Source organism: Corvus brachyrhynchos, unplaced genomic scaffold (assembly GCF_000691975.1).
Source record: "Corvus brachyrhynchos isolate BGI_N302 unplaced genomic scaffold, ASM69197v1 scaffold29, whole genome shotgun sequence".
Taxonomy (NCBI): domain Eukaryota; kingdom Metazoa; phylum Chordata; class Aves; order Passeriformes; family Corvidae; genus Corvus; species Corvus brachyrhynchos.
The window spans coordinates 1,607,808-1,622,676 of NW_008240033.1; the positions used below are offsets into that span (position 1 = coordinate 1,607,808).

The 14,869-nt window shown below is 36.6% G+C and overlaps 1 protein-coding gene across 14 annotated transcripts in view; it reads left to right on the forward strand.

Moving 5' to 3' along the window:
- The window catches only part of CADPS2 (calcium dependent secretion activator 2), a 243,651-nt gene that overhangs the window by 215,656 nt on the left and 13,126 nt on the right, over positions 1-14,869 (forward strand). For all 14 annotated transcript variants that reach the window (XM_017743771.1, XM_017743768.1, XM_017743779.1 and 11 more), the window contains one exon: positions 4,655-4,762. In XM_017743771.1, the coding sequence (XP_017599260.1) occupies positions 4,655-4,762 (108 nt within the window). The remainder of the gene's footprint in view (positions 1-4,654; positions 4,763-14,869) is intronic.

Sequence of the window (14,869 nt, forward strand, 5' to 3'; positions counted from 1 at the left end):
AATATTTTAATGATATTTTAATTCTGTTATTCCAAAGCCCAAGTGATGAGCCTTGCAGTACTTAGAGGACCTTCAGACAATAAAATTTTCCAACATGCTCTTTCATTTAGTGGTGGACACTGAATAAGGAGCTCCAGTGTTCCTCACAATAGCCCCCTCCAGCTCATCACTCCTTTTCATTTCATTGTTACATCCACGCCGTAGTTAAAATTACTCCCTCCAGGATGCAGGGGCGGGGAAAGAGGTGGAGAGAAGAGCAAACACAAAACTGGATGAAGTTTTTTCTTGTATAGTTAGTCTCTAGCATCTGTTCTCCTCTTTGAAACATTAATGCTTTAGCAGGATAGCAATCAGTAAAACTAGTTTCTTGGGTTCATTTAATACTTTCTGATGCTAAGAAATGTTCTGTGACAAATGTCAAAGTGAGAATAAACATAACTCAAGCATTACAAATGTACATGATTTTCACTGAGAATTATGCCAGACTGTTGCATTGCAAAATGTTGTTCAGAAACATAGGTGTAGCTCTCCTGTAGGAAAATGGCTAATATTAGTGGCAGCATTAAACCCATTACAATCTTTCAGCAGCAAAATATTGGAATGCCTGGAAACTAAGGAAATGCAGCATTACTTCTTGCTAGGTGCTTCAGGCAAATATTGTGAGTGGGAGGCATGCTTGTCAATCATAGAACAGCTTCTACTACATCGTGGAAAGTGAAATAATGTATTTTAACATTTGCCTCCTTGTTACATAGACACTATGATACTGTTTTCCTGTTCAAATGGGGAAAATTAAGCTATTTCTTCTTTATCTGAATTTATTGCTAAGAAAAAGTGCCTGGCAGTCAGGACCCACCTACCAGTGAATAGTAAGAGACAACCTGCACCTGTGGGATTAGGTGCAGCAGCAGGAAGTAAGAGCACTTCAGTATATAATTAACAAGGATTTTTAAATTTTTTTTTTCCCAAACAGCATGTTCATCTTGCCAGGTTAACTAGTGATTAACCCTAAAAAAGAATGTGCTGAAGCCTATACCCTTGTTTAAACTCATTCACTCGCCAGTGTATTCAGTTACTTGTGTAACCAGTGACAAAGTAACCCTATTTACAACTCCTAATTTCCTGGTATTTTATTTGATGTCTTTGTGTTTCCAGTTTCTCTATTCATCTCTTTGTCTGCTTCTCTTTCATTTTCAGATAGGCAAAACATCTTGTCTGCTGTTCTGAATAAAACAAACTTACAATAACTTTCTATCTATTATATAAAAGCCCACCTTTTTTCTTGGGGAAACTTTCAGACAATCTTTTTTATACTTATCTGGATAATATACCAGGTTAAAATTTTCTCCCAGAGATGTGCAAATAACTCTTATTAACTTCAGCAGATGTTCTGCCTGAGATTCAGAGATTTTTTTCATATTGAGTATAGATGTGGAGACTGGAATGCTTTAGTCTTTGCAATTAAATGCCCCCTGTGACAGTTACTTAAACTTTATCTCAGTTTCTATTTGTTTGTCTTCTAAGGTACATTAAATTTCTTAGTTGTTGTTTGTTTGTTTAATTCTGTGTTAACTCGGGTTTTTTCTGATGCTTAATAATTTAAAACAGATCAATAGAGGATCATGTAATCAGAGGTTTCTAAATAATATATAAACACTATAAAAAAAAAGTTAATACATTAAATGTACAGCAATAAAGCTATTTTGATGCTTATAATAGCTTTTTTCTTCTTCTTCCACATGTTTGGAGAAAACAAATAAATTCAATGCATGTAATATGAAGAGATAATGAAGTATTTGATATACTGTTGGTTCATGCAATGTTTAATGTGTACTTTGCCCACCACAAGCAAAGATGGTTAACCTTCAGTGATTTTGGTGAGGTTTAAAACAGAGTTATGCCTCGGGGTATTGATAATCTGCCTTACCCAGACTTACTTCTACTGTAGTCAGACACTGTTTAAACGGAAAATTAATTTTTTTTTCTACAGCAATTTCAAAGATAATTATCCTGCACACATTAAGAAGGATGAAGTGTTTTAAAGAACTGTAATTCTAATTGGTAAATGTCACCAGCTGTTGCAGTTACTCTTACTTGTGTATATTCTTTTAATGATTACACTCCTGTGCTACAAGCTACATGAAAATATATTCACTAGGTGTGAAATTCCCATATGTCACAGCTTCAAGACTAGGTAAACATCTCAAAGATAAGGGAGAGTTAATGCTGATGGGAAATGTTACTTTTCTTGCTTTGGCTATCTGCAAGATGAACATTTTTATTGAACTTAGTAAAAGAAAAAGTTCTGTTAATTGGAGAACCACTAGGTTTGAGAATTCAGTGGAAGATTCATTAATACATTTCACTATATATCTTCAAGAACTATAATCAGCCTTTCATTTGCTAGATTATCTCCTTCACCCATCTCTGAAGATTTCAAAATATTTTTCCATTATTCATCCAACTTAACTCTAGTCCAATTCCTGTAAATTTTGTATCAGGTTTTAGAAAGTATATATGGTTTCACTGCCGATTGTATTCTCTTGTGCCATCACAAATGAGTATACTAAGGTAAAATATGGAGTTTTCTGTTTTAAATCTGCTTCACTTTGTGATTTGTCTTAATATAAAAGTATTTCCGTCACATTTTAGTGAATATACTTTTTTATGAAGGAAATCTATTGATTTCTGTCAATCAGGTTTTCCAACAGAAAAATATTTTGTCTATTGAAATCTTACATTTTTATTCTATGCTTAGGATTGAGGTGTGCGATGCAGATGTAAATATCAATGGTCCTGCTTTCCTCTTAAGAGTTTCATCTAAGCATATATAGATGGGATAAGTTTTTGCAATGAGATTTCATTGCCTCTGGAATGACCAATCCAAGTGTGCAGGAGATATTTCAGTTTTTCACTGTGAGTTTTGGAGATGCTACAAGTGTTAAAGCTGGCCATCATTCTATATTTAATGGTTACTTTTTAAAAATGAAACTGCCATATATGCACACCTATAAATTAAAATCTTTTTATTTTGGAGAATATTCCTCTAAATGTCTGTGGTAGATTCAGGATAAAAAGACTTGAACCTCATAATCCAGGAGGTTTCACTCACTGAAGCTTTGAGGAGAGAATGCTGTCATCCAATTACTGTAATAGGATGACAGCAGTTTCAGGACAAGGTATAGTATGGACACGTTGCACCTCTCCTTCCTTCTTGTGCTCAGACTTGTTCATATACATTACAAAATATTACATACAAGGTAATAAGAAATAAGGAAAATTTGAAGTTGAATATTCACTTGCAGACTAGAAAGGAAGCCTTAATATAAAATTATATTTAATATTTTAACCATATGAGCATGTTCATGCATACAGGCTTTTAAAATAGGCTAAATATTTTATAGTGTTGTTTGTATGCTGTTTTCAGACAACAGTTTCTGAGAAATAGACATGTCTTATGCTTGGGAATTCAGGGCATGCGTATAAATGCTTTTGTCCTCCTTCCCTAGAACTATTAATTATTCTGTATGGAGTCTTAGCAAAATCTGGATCCTTTATAAGTGTTAAGGCCTATGTTAGGGCTTGCTATAAAGTATTATAAAACTTAGCATTCTTTTGCATGCCAGGAACATTATAAGCTGTTATTTGGGAGTAATACTTCTACAAGCTTGCTCACACAGAGGGCATTTGCAGAAGACTTTCCAAAGTGCCTATGTGCATTCTTGGTTCCTGTTAGAAAAAAGTGAACTCCTTACCAGCTCTGTGTACACTGCCAGTAAAGGGCATGTTGCAGGCTGTTAGGAGTGTTAGTGTGGAACAACTTCTCATGACTACGGAGATCCAGAAGTCACAGCTGGACAGCAGAGAGCAGTTTCAGCCACCACTGTGCCTGTCCAGATGTACTATCACATACACACAACATGTCCTAGCCTGGCTCATGTTTGCGGGTGTGGTATAAAAATTATGCCTACTCTGCTATTCATACAGAACATAAATTGGTACAAGAAGGGAAAAATGTTGGTCCTTTCTCCTGCCCTAGCCATCCTCTGGGCTGACTGCACCACTGCAACAGTTTACAAAATATAAGGGTACAGGACTACTCTCAAAACAGCCTTTTTATGCTGTTGCTCTCAGGGATGTGCTTGAACTTAGTTTGGATTGCAGTTAGTTGAAGCTGAGCTCAAACACAAAATTCAGCTGTAGATTGGAAGTAATAATTACAAGAAATCTTAGTCAATGAAAAAGGAACTGAATGCTATTTTAAAGCATTTTCTGAATGTGATAGCAGGATTTGGATCTCCACACTCAGGCTGGAGTGGCTATCTCTGAAAGCCTCACCAACAAAAAAAGGGGAAGATGTCCACGTTTACCATTGATGTTGCCAGAGCCAAGACTTCCTTCAATTGCATGTGGCAATGTGGATTTATGACTCAAAGCATCCATAAATTAAAATGCATAGAACTATATTGATAGTGAAACCTCCTGAACATGTTAAGTAACCAGAATTCCCAGCAGGTGTTGTTAATACAGTTTATAAATTTGTGAACATTGTAGCATTTGTTTTCATTATGTTTAGCTTCTTCTGAGTCTCAGTTGTTGAAGGGTCTGTCTTTCCCTTCCTGTTACTTTCTCCCCTCACTTTTTGTCTTCACAGAAACCAGGAATGGATCTAGCAGACACCTACATTATGTTTGTTCGGCAAAACCAGGATATCCTTCGAGAAAAGGTCAATGAGGAAATGTACATAGAGAAGTTATTTGATGTAAGTAACTACACTTGCAAAGTTTTCTGGTATCACTACTACATCAGAAGGGATAAGCTGGACTTTGATGTTCAACAAGCTGTTTAGACATTCTCTGTTGATAATTTTTTCTTTTGCTCATTATTTACAAGCTTCAGCTGTCAAGGGTGGCCTTTCTTTAAATTCTGCATGAAACTTTTAAGTGCTAGAAGGCAGAAATAAAATTGGTAGAAGACTATTATTTGAAATAGTAATTTTTGCAATGTGAGTAGTTGAATTATATTCCATCTTTTGATTTTGAATTCATTAATGGAGAGAATTGGATTGGTGTGGTTTGTGAATTCCATTGTAGAACTACTTTCCCTAAATTAAGAACTTTTGCATATCACTGCCTGCTTGTGTGCAGAAAGAGTATACAGATGCCAGGTACATCTGTGGGTTAGACTGGTCCTTCTGTGGAATGACTTTTATAATTTTGTTCTATGGATTTCTAGTTTAAGATTTTTAGTTTAACTTAAGTTTAAGTTTCTATTTCTTAAAGTTGACTTTATAACCATTTATTAAATTTTCAAACTCATTTTCAAAATTCTGATCTGACTTCTGCAAGTTCAGAGTAATCTTCATCCTCAAGGTGCATGCAATAATTTCCCTCAGTTTTGATAATAACTTCTGCAGCCTTCTTCCATTCATTCCTTTGCCCTGATTCCTCATCTTTTTGTTAGAAATGATCACATTTCAGTTCACTCAAGTTCTGACCACTAATTTATGTCTAGTATGTCGTTTCCTTAATTGCCTGAAGGAGAAGCTGTAGGCAGCTGAAATAGTACCTTCTGTATAAATTTAAAACCCTACACATGTAAAATATATGTAAAATAAAAGTTATTTAATGATGAGTTTGGATCAGTTTACGTGACAATTGTCTCAGTCACAATTATATAGGAATTTGAACATGGAAAGAAGTCATCTCTAGCACTGTGAAATGGAATTTATTACGAAACTAATTCTGGAACGGATTATAGACTTTGAAATGTATTTATTTGTGTCATCTCCTAAGTATTTTAGAAAGCTTTGCTTGCAGTTTCATTTAATTATGCAAGTTACAGCAAATGTTTTCATAACAGCAATTCACAGCCTTTACTGTGACACTACAGTTGTGGCAGTCACAGAATGTCCCATAACATAGACTCTCAGCCATGGTATGTCATGTCAGTGTTTGTTGTTTGTTAGACTGGGTGGTCAAAATAAGACTTAACTCTCAGATTTTGTATTTCCAGACACTCCCAGGCATCTTTACAAAAAAAAAAGTATCATCTGTTTTAATAAGCTAAGTGCTAATATGTGTGAAAAGAATGATTTTATAAAAGCTTTGATGCCCTGCAGGGGTAGAAAAATTATCATCCATCCAGCTGGCACCTTCACAAAGTACTAAAACCGTATTAGCAACTTCTGCTTCAGTTTGCTTTTGCAGTGAATCTGCAAGCATATGTTTCATTTTCAAGTTTCTATTTTTTTGTTTTTCTTTGGGGTTATTTTTGCTTATGTTGTCATTTTCTGCATGTTAATAAAATTATCTGCCTAAGGCCAAGTCTAACTCTCACTGGAGAAACCCCACTGACTTTTTTGATGTAGTGGGATGGGTCTGAGTCTCAGACTGTGTCCTCAGGGGGCACTGGCCAGCGCCTGGGCACAGGCCTGAGAACTGTCAAGGGATCCTGCACACCACTGAGTCACCAGCACAGTTCCTGGCATGATTTTGGCTTACCACTTACACAAGGACAGGGCTTCAGCAGGGCTGGGTTAACGTGGGTTAAGGACCTCTTCCGAATTTGATTTCAGCAATTAATCTTTTCAGCACAAGAAGGCATCTCCTATATGGATGCAAGTTCTGATACAGCACTTTCCTTTGAGTTTGCAAACCCATTTCTGTCCTGTTTTACTCAGTAGTATACATTGTATGCTGCCGTGACCAGTGCTTGTATCTGTAAGAAAAGAAAAAAGAGGTACATGATTTGTATTTTGTGTATCAAATAGCTATTTGTGTCTTTATTTTTCTTTCTGCATGGTGGTATCACATTTCTATGTAACATCACAGTGGGAGATATAACTGACTGGACAGATGCAGATAAAAGCATTAACAAGTAAGGAAGCTCATAGGATGCAGAAATTTAAAACAAAGTCATCTCCCTCTGTTAATTCACCTTTCCTGACATTAATTCAGATTTAGAACATTATGACTGAGCAATATTTTGCACATGATTTTTGAAAGGGTTTTCTAAAATTACTGCTTTAAGAAAACCTATGTACTCTTTTTATAAATTCAAATCTATCAAGTTATATTTCAATAGAAAGAATAAAATATATTCACATTTTTATGCAAATATACTTGAAGCCATTGGACTGGCTAGAGTTGTACATCACAGTTGATTTCCTCTTAAAACACACTCAATTAGTATCAGCTAAGTAATCATCAGCTAAGTGAAAGATGAAAAGTACACTTTCCTGTGCTTCAGCCAGGGGAAAACCTCATCCAGAATAACGAAAAACCTGACTGTTCTGTGTGCTAGAGGTCTTAATTACAAACATAGACAGGATCAGGCCTCAGACACTATTTTAATCCCCCAAAAATGTATAATTGTGAACTATTTTTGCACAGATTTTACTGGCTTGATCCAGGACTGCTAGATGCTAGCAGCTGTTAACAGTGACCAAGCAAACAGCATGTATATCACACGAAGTTTTGTACATAACAAAGATCATTTAAATTCAAGAACAGCATTGATACAAGTACAAATTCCTGCCAGTGAGTCACAATATGTTAAGGCTAGGAGTTGTACTATTTTTGTTCTACCTGAGAAGTCTCAAACTGGAGAGAAGACAAAAAAATAAGTGGTGTTTTATGTGGTGCTTGGTAAGCCTGGAAAAGCAGTGCCGTGCTATACAAAATACAAAAATAAGGAGAATGGAATTTAAGCTTGTGATATGAACCCTTAAAGATGAAAGAGGTTCAAATCTCCAGTGACTTTGAAAAAAGACTGGGCTGGTAGTTTCTTCTGCAACACTTTTAAACCATTAAAGTCTTGTGCTTCAGTCCATTTTATGATCATGCAGCAGAACCAAGGTGAAATTTTTTTTCCTTCATTTCCTCTGGAAAACTCAGCTTCTTGATACATTTCGTTACTACCTCCTCCAGAAGGGCTATAGACAGTAGGCACAGCAATATGTCCGGGTGCTCCTGGTAGCATTGATCTCTCCCAGGTCAGTGTGCCACCTTCTTGTTCTCAAAAGTGGTCACCAGGTCTGAAGTCACAAAGATTTTTCACTTGGTCAGTTTATCAGAGACATGGGAATTTTTGCCTTCCTTTGCAGTATGGGACATGGTCTTCTTCCTGAAATCAGCTGGGAATTTTGCTTGTCAAATTCCTTCTGTCACAGGGACTCAGGACATTTATCTCCTACTCTCATGCAGTTACAGCTTATGGTTGACGGGGGCGATGGAGAGAAGTATTTGTTTTTGACATCACATTTCTTAAACAGCACTTGAAATTTTTGTAGTCTGTTGCACATGATTAAGCTCTGCAGTAGCTCTGGGTTAATGTTTTAGAAACAGTATATTACTTGAATTTTATTTTTTTGTAAATAATTTTAAAAATACTTGTTTTCAGAAAAGACAGTAAATCAAGTTGGTCAATGAAAAAATTAAATATTTAGAATATAATTACACAAACCTAGACTAAATAGAAAATATTACTAAGTATTATTAATGCCTCTTATTTATAATCTGTTTCATGGATGATGCAAGAGCATCTGTGTAGTCTATCGAAAAACAGTGCTGTATATTGATCAAAAAGTTATTATATTTTAAAAATATCCAACTATGGAATTCCCATGGGATCTGGTTCTACCTTCTCAAAATCAATAAGTGTTTTACCATTAACTTTGATAAATGCAGTGCTGTGTCCATAAACATGCCAGGTTATTCCCATTGACTAGACTTAGATTCATGTTTCTACTAGAATTTTTAAGATGGGACTAGTAAATCTTGAACTCCTGAGAATTTTAATATACATTAGACTTGTAAATTAAAAACTATTTCCTTTAAACAAAATTGGATTTTGTTGACAAACCTCTTTGAAAAGCATTTTTTTAATTTCACATAGAGCTCTGTTAAAACATTGATGCAATACTTACTTTCTGTAGTAATGTGTAGTTCCTAAGTGCCACCTGGGTAGATTCTCACTTTCTTGTACCTGTGAATTGCACATGAAGTATGGATATTCCTGTTTGAACACAGAAAAAATCATTCCGGACATTTTTGCTTCAGATTCCTTCTTGGTGTATTTGCCCTTGAGAGCACTATATAACAGGTTATATTTGTGTCTGTTGTGGACAAATAAAAATTCCAGTTTTATTAAGACTATATATACAATGAAATCTTTATGCAATAAGTGATTGCTGCTCTGAGAAATAAAGATTGGGTTCAGAGACCAGCTTTAATGCATCAGTGTTCAGCCATTGATACAACTGGAAGGGTTTCCAATTTTTTTAGGATTTAATTTCTGGGAAAGCTCTTCCCAAGTGTACCATAAACACATAAAATAGTCAGAGTGCACATCTTGAAAAGGTCAGGACTGGCAAAGAGGTGCCCTTAGTTATCTTGTACAAGATGGCACCTGTGAGGAGATATTGGCTTTGGCCCTGGTTGCCCATCTCCTCTTGTGGTTTGATGCAGTATTCCTGTTGACTTTGGAGGGACTGCCCATGTGGGAGGACTTCCTGGAGGCTGTGGCCTCATGCATGGTAACAATTCAACAAGCTGTGTAAGAGATGTAAATGGCAGGGAACTAATACAACTGTCTTTGGAGTGCAGAAAGACTGAATGTCTTTATGAGCAGTTTAAAAGCTTAAGCACTCCAGATTTACATAGCTGGCTTTGGCTTTTGTATTTCAAAGGTTCAAATGTAATGTGATATTCTTTTTCTGTTGAAAAACTGCTTGTATTTTGTCTGGAATGTTTATTAAAGGCTAGTGGTGTTCCCATATTCCAACCATTATTTTCATTTTCCATTAGCAGCAGGGATGGACAATTCAAATTCAATGATGCACTTGAGATAATTTGAGGTCTTAATTATTCTTCAAAGATTATTGTGTCATGTACTCTGCTCTATGGCTAAAGGGAGATATGAAGTACTAATTAGACTAATTTCTGTTTGCCATCATATCTACAAGCATATATTTAGTAAATGCTTTATTCAGTTGCCTAATTTCTACAGGTTTTCTGACCTCTTACCAAAAAAAAAGTGTTTAAAAATGTGCAAATCATGGTGTTACACAGCCAAGAGGAACACTTAATTTAAATTGAGTTTTCAGTAGCACCGACTCCTTGTGCTGTTTGTGTCTACTTCAAAAGCACCATTTTTGTAGTATTTAGTATTCAACAATGTTTTTCTAGAAAACTTCAATTGTGATTTTTTTTCCTTATTCTCAAATTACTTCCTGTCACGCTAATTTTAATAAGTAATCTTCACTTTTGTTGTTATGTAATTATTTGCAAGTGTGTGATTTGACAAAAGGTCTACTTGGTTAAAGGCCACATTTGAATCAAAAGCTGTGTTTGTATTAACCTCTCAGAAACGTGAGAGGACCGTGCCTAATTACTTAAAAAAATACTAAAAAAAAAGGATTGTAGCTTGTTGATCTTCTTATTTCTTTGATAACTCAGAGTAATCTTCAAGAAATATGTGGGCTTCTTTCTCAGATTCTTGAAATTTGATCACAGTGCAAAATTGTCCTTTGGCGCAAACCCAGAAATACACATCTTTGCATGATGCACCTGGACATATGTGGCAGGTCTGGTAGAATCAGCTAATTAACAACACAGGCTTAAACAGGCACCTCATCTGGCAGTGTAGTTAGTTGCCTGATGGTGCTCAGCAGGATTTGGTAGTGCTTTTTATTTTTCTATCCTAATGGTCTGCTGCCCACCTAATTTTGCCTTATTGTCAGCCACTACTTACCGCAGCTTGAGGCCCTCCCAGGAGGCTAAATTATTATCAAAGGATTAGGGAGATGTAGCCTTGCAGCTCTGACATTTCTGATTACTTGTCTATGCCAGAACAGTAATTAGCTGTGACTAATTAAGAAAAATGTTCCTGCCATAGAAAACCATTTAAAAGAACTGAGAAGTAGAAAAGCAATTGAAAAGCTGAGCAGTGCTCAGATTTGCCGATGCTCTTTAGATTTTCACCAAAGTCTTAACTCATCTTTAATTACGTCTCTTATTTTATAGGGAAAATAGAAAGCTCGTGATATGAGAACCACTCTGCAGTCGTCTCATGATCTAACAGAATTTTTTGTAATTTTGAAACAGTTGTTTCTTTTTTGGTAAAAGAATTTTAAAGAAGACTGTAGACAATGTCACTGAAAAAGTGAATTATATTGACATGCTCAAATATAGGAAACTCTTCTGCAAGATGGAAGCAACATCTTGCAAATTTACTGTTCAAAGTCTTTTTAAAGTTCACTAAATTGTTCCTGATGTTTTCAAATAGACTTGCCTCATTTTTCAAGGTAACAATCTCTATAAAAGAAAAATAATTCATTTGAAATCTGAAAAATGTAACCTCTATCAGATTTCATGTAGTGTAGAAGTTTTCTTTGATATTTTTTTTTTTTCTGGATTATGCTGAGAGAAAGAGTGCCCGCTCTTGGAGGGTGCTGATTATGCTGCTATAACTGCAGCAAAGCTCACTACTGTTGAAATCAATAGGACCACAACACACTTAAAGTAAAGCATGTGCTTAAGAGTTCATTGCTTCAGGATTAGAATATCCAGCACTTTGTAGGGTATTTTATACTGTAGCTGATAGTGTTTTCTCTAGAGAAACACAATGGCATACCCCAATGACTGTATTTTATATGGTTTTGATATGATACGCTTTCACATCTTCATTTTTTATGCCGTTTTTAGTTCCTGAATTTCCATTTTGTTGTTGTTGTGTTTGGTGCACACAACCCAAAAAGATATAAAAATTACTTTCTCAAGACATTAAGTATCTCATAGTCCAGTGTGCATTTAATATTAATGGAATGGATGTCTGACACCTTTTTCACACCAATTCGGTCATATTACTTAAATTTTTCCAGCAGGTGAGTAAGAAACTATGAAATAGATATTCTGATACCTTGCTCAATGTGCATGGGTATAAAAGGGAAATAGAAGATTATATTTAGGGCACTAAAACCCATAGCCTGATACTCAGAATTCCTTACACTGTCCTGCTCCCTAGTTTCCCTGGCTTGTGTGAGAAGCTCACTTTTTGGAAAGAAAAAAAGAACAATGTATAAATTGCTCTTAAAAAGAAATTTTAAATGAGTGTTACGAGTCACAAGAGGAAAAATGGGGAGGAAAAAAAGCCCAAACTTAATATTTTAAAGCCTATCTGATTTTTTTTTCCCTGAGGGGATTTTTTCAATCAAATAGAACTACAAGGGGGTTTTGCATGTTTGTTTGGGGAGGGGCTATAATATTGGGAGCTTCCAGTACAATTCCCTCATATGCATTTCTGGTATATACTATTCATTCATTTATTAGCTTAGTTAAATGCATCTATCCATCACTCACAATATCCATTCACTAAAAACAATAACAATTCTATCTAATGAAAGAGAACTCCTTCCAACACCCAGGCACAATTTAGTCCTTTAACCTTTTTATCCTGCTAGGCATAAAGTAGCAGCATCTCATTCCAGGCACTGCACTTTTTCTTCTTATCTAGATGGCTTGAAATGTGTCCAGCAACTTAATAGAATCAATTGAGCGTGGACAACTATAAAAATATAAAATAGCACTGAAACTTCAGATGAGTCTGTCAGTAAGTGTTAACTGTGGCTGCAGCTTTCACATTCTACACAGTCAAGAGAAATCAATAAGGATTGTACCATTTATATTGTCTTACCTAATGTTTGTTCACCATGAAGTGCCAGGCACAAGCACCATCTAGGGAATATTGATTTCTTGATGTACTGTAATTCACACACATATAAACAGCAGGAGGACCTTGTGGCTTCTCAAACCTTACTTGCAGGTTTGATGTTTATGCTTGTATTTCATTTGGGTCAAGCTTAGTTGAAAAAGGAAAATAAAACAAAACTCTGCCTAAGTGTTCACAAATAGACACACAACCATATTGTTGATCATATTACAAGAAAAATAGTGCCAGAAACCATAAGAATAATCTAGTTTTACTAAAATGAGTCAGGCATAACAGAAAAAGGTTGCTATGCTGCAAATCAGAATAGGTAAGGATGCTGCAGAGTGCTCTGACAGATTTGTCAGTGGAAAGAGCTTCTTCACATATTTGATCATGGGAAACTGAAGCTTTAGCACTGATTTAAATTTGCAGAAGTATTGAACTATATAGAGATGATTTCCTTTAAACAATTTTCAGGTGTTTCACTGTATATTTTCTTATTTCACATTGCATTGACTTTCTTTTGCATTATAGTGCACTCAAAGAGCAAGGAAAAAAAGTAAAAATAATGCACAGAAAATTCATCTCAAAAACCCCAACACAGCTGTAGAATCTACATAGCTGAAAGAGGGTTCACAGGCAACAGGGTCAGGGATGGAAAGGCGCAAACCAGGCACCTGCCCAGTCCAAGGACATTTCGTCCAAAGAGAAAGGGGAGGAGAGAAGCAAGAGGGAGGCAGGAGGCTGGACATCTGCTCCACATTAGGGCAACTCAGTGTAGTGCCCAATCGATGTGGTGTAAGAGAGGAGTAGCTCCAGCAGTGTGCATATCCCTGTCAGCTTCGCAGCTACATCCAGCACATGGCACTGCAGTAACATAAAGAGTAAATGGATGAGTCAGGATTGATGAGGTGGAAAGAAATGAGCTGCCTGTAAATATTCACTCAGAACTCAGAATGGTTTAAATACTGTAAAATATGTACTTGGACTCACTCCACAGGGAGCAGGGAGTCTAAGCAAAAAATTCTAGGACAAAAGCAACTCATGTGAGTGTAAAAGCTACAGCACAGATGCTGACCCAATTTCAGCCTATCTTCCTTTTGGTACTGAGATGAAGAATATTCTTACTTCAGGGGAGGGATACAGCTAACAGGAGGTCTCCTCCTGTGGTCCCTTTGATGATATCTCACTCCAGGGAGTGAGAACTCCCCAGGGAGTTCTGGATGAGTGGGAAAAAGCAGAGATGGGTGTCTGGATTACATACTTTACAGGCAGGGTGAACCCAGACCTTTAACCTTACTGAGGGCCACAAAGATGATACAAGGGCTGGAGCACTTCTCCTGTGAAGACAGGCTGGGAGAGCTGGGGTTGTTCAGTCTGGAGAAGAGAAGGCTCCAGGGCGACCGTAGAGCAGCCTTCCAGTACCGTAAGGGGGCTTATAAAAGGGAGGGAGAGGGAATTTTTATATGGATATGTAGTGACACGACAAGGGACAATGGTTTTAAGGTCGGAGAGTGCAGGTTTAGATTAGATGTTAGAAAGTACTTACTCAGAGGGTGGTGAGGCACTGGAACAAGTTGCCTGGAAGAGGCTGGAAATGCCACATCCCCAAAAGTGTTGAAGGTCAAGTTGGATGGGACCTTGAGCAACCTGATCTGCTGGGTGGCATCCCTGCCCATGGTAGGAAGACTGGAACTGGATGATATTTAATGTCCCTTCCAACTCAAACCATTCAATGGTTCTATAACGTTAGACGTGCACTTAGGAAGACTGCTTAGCATTTGTACAGCTAAGTACATTTGTAGGGCTTTTAGCACTAGAGCCTGATAGCAAGAGGCAAGTGTTATAATGAGTAACAACTTGGTCATTTTGTATTATGTTAGTTTGTTTATTTTGAGGATCCAAGCTGGCTTTCATTTCAGGGTCACTCAAGTGATGTTCCCTGTTCTGTGCCTTGGAGGATGCTTGTGGATATACCCAAATTGCAGCACAACACACAGTGTAGCAAGACTGACACTGTTTGCTCCACAGAATTTTAGCACCAGAATAACCTGTGGAAGTTTTGTTCACAGATGCAGTGCATATCCAGAGTGGAGCAGAGAAACTGTTTATACTGTTAGTCTCTCGCAGTCATGAGCATCATGTTAGTACCTACTGT